General features: G+C 40.7%; 1 protein-coding gene across 2 annotated transcripts in view; it reads right to left on the reverse strand.

Moving 5' to 3' along the window:
- Positions 1–8062, reverse strand: part of NOL10 (nucleolar protein 10) — a 77247-nt gene that overhangs the window by 3015 nt on the left and 66170 nt on the right. For both annotated transcript variants that reach the window (XM_019520746.1, XM_019520745.1), the window contains exon 20: positions 3389–3491. In XM_019520746.1, coding sequence (XP_019376291.1) covers positions 3389–3491 — 103 coding nt within the window. The remainder of the gene's footprint in view (positions 1–3388; positions 3492–8062) is intronic.

Here is an 8062-nt window from a genome sequence, read left to right on the forward strand (position 1 = left end):
CCCCCCCCCCCCGGGGGGGGGGGGGGTGCACTACGTCATCTTCCCTCTCAGCAGCTCACTTAAACACAGAACACGCATGGTAGTGGGAAACTCTCTTCCAGCCTCAATGAAAGGAAGCTGAGATACCAGCAGATCTTCACTGTTTAATATTTATGCAAAGAACAGCAATCCTGCAAATTCTATATTGTGCAAATATAGTTTACTGAATGCACACATGTAAATATGAAGATCTGATTTCCTTTTAGGAGTTACAACATGTAACTCCTCCAATAAAATCATGAAATAACAGGTTAATGGGGAAACAAAAGCCAAGCAAACCCAAAGATCTGAATGGAGAAGATTTACACCCTGGATTACAATCTGTTGCTCATCAGGCAGACCTAGGTAGGAGCAGGAGTTGGCCTACATGGCTCAGACTGCAGAAGTCATGGCCTTAGACTTAAAGCCGTTTAAAGTCATGGGTGTGATTTTCTGTTCCTTGTGATGTGACTAGGGTACTTTAGAAACTGCAACACTCTCAGTCTCTGTCAAACCCATAAAGTCATCATTCTAATAGAAAAAAACATCTGGAGAGTTTTGATGCAACTTCTACTGGGAACAAAATCATCAAAATCTGTGATACATTATAGGAGATGTAGACAAATTTAATTTTATATTCAATTAAATTGATACATACCATTATGCTCTTTACAAAACATTTCTCTCCCAAGTATACATAAAGTAGATAAAGGTTTAATTCTTTATTGTGACTTCTACTTTGGGAACTGCTGACTTAGAGTGTATCTTTACTGCACTTAAGAGGTAGGAGGCTTAAATTTAAACTAACTAGAGCGCGCCTGTCCACAGCAGACCCATTCCTCTTGTAATCCAATTAGCAGCACAATGTGACTGGATTAGTACAGTGATGGATTTAGACCGTGATCAACTGGTACAATGCAAGGCACTACATCCTCACTGCATTACTGCCTTGAGCGTCAGCACTTCAAGCTATCACTCACCCTACTTCCTTCCAACAGGTGGTCAGATCAATTACTGCTTTGTTGAAATGTATTGCCTGTTCTTTTCTTTATAAGCAGATATCAAGAGTGTCCAGATTTCAAAAAGTGTCATTGATTTATGCACTGCAGATATGGAGCTGGCTTGAATCGTGGTAGTTTTGTCTGTTGATGACCAAAGACCTTCCTCCATGAACACCTTTTCTCTTCTAACCTGCCTGCTAATTACAGTTGTTACTTTTTAAATCAAATGAAATGCAACTTGTACTGGCACTGGAATCTAAAACTATTTTACAATAATGTAGTTGCCATGATAACAACTCTGGAAAAAAACAATACTTAAGAAACTCCAGGAAGTTATCCCAGTTCCTTTGGAAGGAAGCTGAGATTTAGACAGAAGCAGACACACAGGTACTTGGGTACCACAGCAATGGCCACAACACAAAAAAATTGTTCAACCTCCAAAGAGACAGGGGCCAGATGTACATACTTCTGTAGAGAAGCATTACATTCCTGCCCTCTTCCCAAAAGAAATCCTACTAATCTTTTGCTGCACCTCCACCTTGCAGTTGGGACATCATAAATCAGGAGTTGGTAATGATCCCAACAGTGTCAAAATCCTGCTGGGCTTGCCAACTGCATTCTCTTCATCCTGAGAAGGGCATATCATATGACATGGCTCCTTTCCAGTCCATTTTTTTCTGTTCCCAGGGACTGCAGAGCCTGCACTGAGCAGGACCAGCCTTTGCAGTAGGGACTTTCCATCCCATTTTACTTGCTTCATTTGCCATCTCTCTACTTCAGTCCAGGGCCAATATACAGCAGTTACTTATAAGCTAGTTTGTTTTTTTTTAACCACAAGATTACAAACTTCTGCAGCATATGTATTTCAGTTAAACAACAACAGCTACAAACATACTGAGATGAGCAATTAAATAAATCACTTGAAAGAGATTGTAACAGTGATACACATTCTGCTGGGATCAAGTCCAAAAGTGACATTTTGAGCCATTCTCAGATCTTGTTCCTCTCAAAATCTTCATGAAAAATGCTAATAGAAGCGGATCTTTCATTTGCTCCCGATCATCAATTGTAGAAAGCTTTCTATCTCAGCACTTTCTAATTTAAAGCTGCTATAAAAAGATCATGCTTTGGAAGGCCCGCAAAGCTTACTTAATTAGAGTTATGGGGCTGCCGTATCAGTTACGGCACTTAGTAAGGCCCTTAAGAGTGGTGAGGCTTTGTACAGTTACACTGCAACCTGGGACATAGTCAAGACACTTTAAATTTCAAACTGAATACATGGAGCACCACACAACAGATATCAATGGCTTGTGAGAAATTAGTAAAAAAGGTCTAGTGTTTTTACCTTACATGATCCTTTTGTCTCAATGTGTCAGAAGTGGCACATTCTAATAACTCTTCCAGATACTCTCTCTATTCCACAGCCATTTTATTTTTGTGAGAGATGGTTAATTGACAGGTGATGAACAAGAATGGCTTATACCAAACAGGCTCACCCAGAGGAAAACCAATTTTAGCAGAAAGATACTGCCCACTGAAGTATCAACTGACATGGATTTTTAACTTGTACTAATTCTTTACACAAAAATGCTACTACCTGAACAGTGAAACAGCAGCTATTAAGACTCTGCAAAACTATGCAGGGCAGAAAACAAGGAAAAATCCATCCAGTTGAAATTGCCGGGAAAAGCTAGGCAGGTAGAATTTGGTTACACATACAAACTGGAATTTGGCAGGTACACAGGGATTACAGCTCCTGTGAACAATGCTGTGGAAATCTAAGGACCAAAAAAAGCAGTCAGGAGTTCTGTTTTATCACACTAATGACCAAGATGGAAGATTTTCACCTGTGGTGTTTGAGATGTTTTGGCTTAGAAACCAAACTCTGATCAGACTTGATACCAAGATCATATGCAGTCATGTCATCTAATGATGTGATCCCATCAGCAAATGGAACTAATGGGTGCCAGGGTAGGGAGGGGGTATTTTCATTAGAGCAGCTGCAGCGTCTTGTGTATTCAGTGTCCTGCATTTCGAAATGGTGGCAGAGGTGCTTTAACTAAAGTTTGTCGAGTCTGCTCTGTTGTGCTCTAATCAAAACACATCAGAGCACATGTAAAAGTGCTGTACGTTTCCCACCAGAATCCAAGAGGATGGGCATGCTGCCTGCATTAAAAGAGCGGAGACACACAAGACACTAGGTGAAGATACTAGGTACCAGACACTAGGTGACTGTCATGAAGAAGAGGTGCTGTCAACTAAAGAAGAAATCAAGAGGGACATTTGTTTCAGATAGTTTTAGTGCTTCCTGTTCTTCCAGACAAATTAAGCCACCATGCCTGTTATGTCTTAAAAACATTTTAGCTCACCTTTTTTAATCTGAAGGTCACCTGCTTGCTGCCTACTGTGGCGTCAGACACACGGAGGGTGCCAAGCTTCTCTTCAAGTTTCAAGCGATCTTCAAGAGTTTTTCTACAGAGAACAAGATGAAGTCAGTTTCTTTCCAACAGCAAACAGAGTAAATAAAACAGTAATGAATGGAAGAGACTAAAACAAAAGTGAAGAAAATCTCAAACTCTGAAAAGCCAATCCCATAACATGCAAAGAAGAGAGACTGTAATTGAGTTGTACTTCTGTCATTCTGATATCAAGCAACCTAGTCCATAAACACAAATGAACCAGGCTCAAATTATTCCCTCCAAGTATCGCTCATTCTGAAGCCCCCTTTCAGTGTGTGCTTTTCCTTTAAAGCCTAGGCCCACGTTAAGACAAAAATCAGACAAAATGACTCCATGCCATTCCTCAGAATCAACATCTGCTCTGGGAGCAGTTTTCTACGGGATGTTGAGGAAGACTCGGGAATAGTCATTTAGGCCAGGTAGGACATCACATGTTTACCAGTACAGATGATTGGACTACACCTGTAACAGAACAGAAGTTTGGCACAGGTAGACTGGCTAGTTTAAAAATGGCAGAACCTGATTTAAGGTTTGCTCCCCCACCCAGCAAAGGGCGAATGTGTGTTTTGTTCGCAACTGATCTAATCTACGCCACGACTTACAGGAAACTACATAACTTAGCTGGATTGCACCTCAGGCTTTTTGAATGTCTGTACTTAGCCTTAGAGAGGATGTATTGGTCAGAAAGGACATTTAAAACCAGTTATACCCATTTTGGTTGGCAGTTTTAAAGTTTCTAAAATGAAAAATTTTCCATCCTGAATAAACTTTAAAAGGGGGGGGGGGGTAATAATTCCCTCACAACTATCAGCATTTTTGATTCCCTTTTCCCTTGTTAGCAGCCGATATCTGGTCCGATTAGAAATAACAATTTTGACTCCAGCAATGTGCACGCTCTATATAAGTGGTTTTCAAGCAAAGCAGTTTATATCTGACTTTAACAGCAGGAAAAACTATTCAAAGCCTACTGTTAAACAAATACAACCAAGTATTACAACTGTATACTAATGAAAGAAAAACAAATGTTAATGACTATAAGACTGATTAGCAGGACCCTGATCTTGTAAGGCACTCCATGAGGGCAGACCCTTCTCTTTGTGGATCTAGTCTCTAGTCACAGCTCAGTTTCTCAGCTGTAAAATAAGGTGCTGCGTGGATAAAAGTTAAAGATACTGTACTGAGGAGATCATATAAGTGTCTACAGCCAGGTCAGCACCTACAGAGTTTTACTGGCACAACTATTTTGGCTCAGGGTTTAAGAATAAGTCTCACTGATGCTTAGATTGCAAGTTCTTTCTGGTGGTGACTGTCTCTTCTGCATGCAACTGCACAGTGACTAGCATGCTGACAACCTGATCTGCATTCTGTATTACAAGCAACCAGATAGGGTAGGAGAGAATCTAAATGACTACAAGAAAGATGGAAATATTTCATTTAGTGTGAAAAATATAGTTTTATTTTAATTAACAGTACTAATAAACACACTAATATAACTATTTGAGAGGCAAGGATTTCCTGGAACATCGTGGCTACAACATCACTCAAACGCTAAAATAACTAGTGATTTGAGACCCTGCTAGTAAAGTATCCTACTACTAGATCTTTGGAAAGAGGGAAAAGAGACCTTTTGTGCGTAAAAACTATAAAGCATACATACTAGCGAAGTACTGACACATATTTCAAAAATAGGTCAGCATAAAAATACAAGTGAACACTAGCCAAAGTTAATGGAGATTATGCGGATGATGTGGTTTATGGATTGCACCCCAAGTATGAAGCCACTGAAGTTTCCTGGGTCTTGGTTTAAATGTAATTTCTGTAAGAAAGGCACACTCATAAATTATTCAAAATAATTGCCAAGAATTGTTTCATTTCCCATGACTACGTACTTTGATTCTGGTTTTCCTCCAATATATTTTCAGTGAGCACTTGTAAAAACTTGCTCTATCTGTGCTGTTTGGGAAGACAAACTAAGCCTTAGAGCTAACCATGGCAGGAGATCAGTCACTGACAGTGTGGTGGGATTTCTGCATTCAACTGAAGCTCCACTTTTCTCCCCTGTGAAAGGAGCATGGAGAAATGTGGCTACTACCCAGCAATTCTTTAGCATGACTGCTCGGGTACTGCTTCTGTCCAAGGGAAATGAACACGGCGAGATATTAGCAATACACCATGGAGTCATATGTTTATTGTATAAACACATGGATATATGTATCCGTGATTATACACAACAAATATCCCTGTTGTGATCCACAGTAATTCTGTCCCCTATTAAAGGGTGTGGGGGGGAAAGCATTTTTCTTTTCCAATAAACACTGACCCAAATGGTACTTTAAAAATGCTGTTAAAGGACGTGGGTAGGATGCTCTTTGGCTTCTTATGACATATATATATAAAAAAAAAAGCCTATCAGGATTTCTCCCTGTTCTTTGATATAGGGCTAACAGGAATATTAACTCTATTTGCTGAACAATTTCTTGGCTTTTCCAGGGGAAGGGAACTATTTACTTTCATACCTTAACTGAAAGATGACAGGGACTCCATCTTACATTTGTAGAAAGCCAATGTTTAAAGGTTAGAGACTGAAGCTAAATGGGTGTCAGTGCAAAAAAGCACTTTATCTAGAACCCTTTCCCCTCTCAGGTGCTCAGCTCTTACTATGTTAACCTTGGCAGTGTTATCGTTTCAATCATTCTCCAGCTACCCTACATGAGACAAGCTGAACTTGATGTAAAGCCAAGGGGGAAGAGAACATTTTTCAGGCCCTTATATAACACAGCAGGGCACTCACTATATTTACAGGTAACTTTTCAATACTTCTGTCCTGAGGACTCTTAAGTTACTAAGAAATTTATAGCATACACCAGTGCTTTAAAGTTGGGCTTTGAACAATGCTGAGTCAGGAACATGTCAAAGAAACACCCAGTTTAATATAAACCGTAAATGTTTTCTCCAGGAACAACATTCTAGCAAAAAAAAAAAAATACCTAGCCATTAAGTGAGCAGTAGAGGCATTAAGGTACTTAATTATATTGGACACAGACCATCATTCTTTAAGCTTGGCTAAATCAAATTTAAGACAAGCATGTCAACCTCACCAAATCATATCTGCCAGTACAATCTTTCCAATTTTTAGTTCAAGCAGTCAGTATAAAATAATACATTTATTACTGTATAGGGCTAGTAAAAAAAAACTTGCCTAAAGTCCTCCCACCTTTACAAAACTTTTCCGAGTTCAAACACTTAAGAAAAATTAAGTTTGCTGACACAGCTGACTACACTTTTATAACCAGCTACAGGAGATTAAAAACAGAGGAGATGGTCACTAAAAATATTAGAATGGTTTGAAAAGTAGTCCACGAGTCTGAATCTTGCCTGACAGAGTGTACACAGCTTCATTTATCATAGATCTTGTAGATTAATAGGTAGAAAAACAATTTTGCCACGGTAGGACAATTCAACAACAGCAACTTGCTGGAAAAGGAAAAAGGCTGCGATTGTCTTCAGATAAATTTGTTTGTTTAGTCATTCTTCATTTCCTCTCCTATCATGTCAGCATGTCTTATTGCTTTGTTTTCCAAGTTGGCCTCAGCACCTCACATTGCATCTTGTAAGTTAACAAGACATGCATTTGGTAGCACTGTTTAGTAAAAAATAACCATTTTTATTAAATGAGACTGTTAAAAGTACACTTGTATTTTGCCATTACTAACACTCCTTTAAAATGCTGTAGAGAGCAAAAGTATTAATTTTCAATGTCCTCTCTTCTGCAGCAAGGCAACAGCCCTAGATTTCAGGAGGGCAGACTTCAATGAGCAAAGGGGAATAGTTCGGGAGGCACTGAGGTCCTGGACGGGAGGGGAGCCAGGTGTCCAAGAAGAGTGGCTGCTCCTTAAGGAGACGATCCCCCAAGCCCAAAGGGAGGTAATCCCAACACGGATCAAAGGGAGCAGGAGGACACAAAAGCCCCCATGGCTCACCAAAAGCATCTGGGAATGTCTCCTAGCTAAAAGGGAGGCGTACACCCAATGGAAGGGAGGGACCATCACCAGGGATGACTGTACTGCAGTTGCTCGGGGATGTAGAGGGGTAGTCAGGAAGGCCAAGGTGGAGATGGAGCTGGGACTAGTTTCCCGGATCATGGACAACAAGAAGTCCTTTTTTAATACATAGGGGGCAAAAAGAAGGTACCGGGTAATGTGGGGCCCCTGCAAGACCCACTAGGAAATTTGGGAGTCACATCAGATGACAAAGTTAACCTATTTAACGACTTCCTTGCCTCCATTTTCCTGAGCAGGGACCGGATCAGCCCCAACACTGGGACCCCCTCAGGCCCCAGGGGAAGCGCACCTAGGCCCAGGGTCAGTGAGGATCTAGTCAGAGAACTTCTGGAAGGACTGGATGTATTTAAATCAGCTGGTCCAGACGATCTTCACCTTAGAGCACTGAGTGAATTAGCTGAGGTCATTGCGGGACCCCTGGCACAGCTGTACAAGCACTCGTGGTGCTCTGGTGTGGTGCCAGAGGACTGGAAGAGCGCCAACATGGTTCCCATCTTCAAAAAAGGGAGGAAGGAGGACCCGG

The sequence above is a fragment of the Gavialis gangeticus genome, unplaced genomic scaffold (assembly GCF_001723915.1).
Source record: "Gavialis gangeticus isolate Ggan-Ray unplaced genomic scaffold, GavGan_comp1, whole genome shotgun sequence".
Classification (NCBI taxonomy): Eukaryota; Metazoa; Chordata; order Crocodylia; family Gavialidae; genus Gavialis; species Gavialis gangeticus.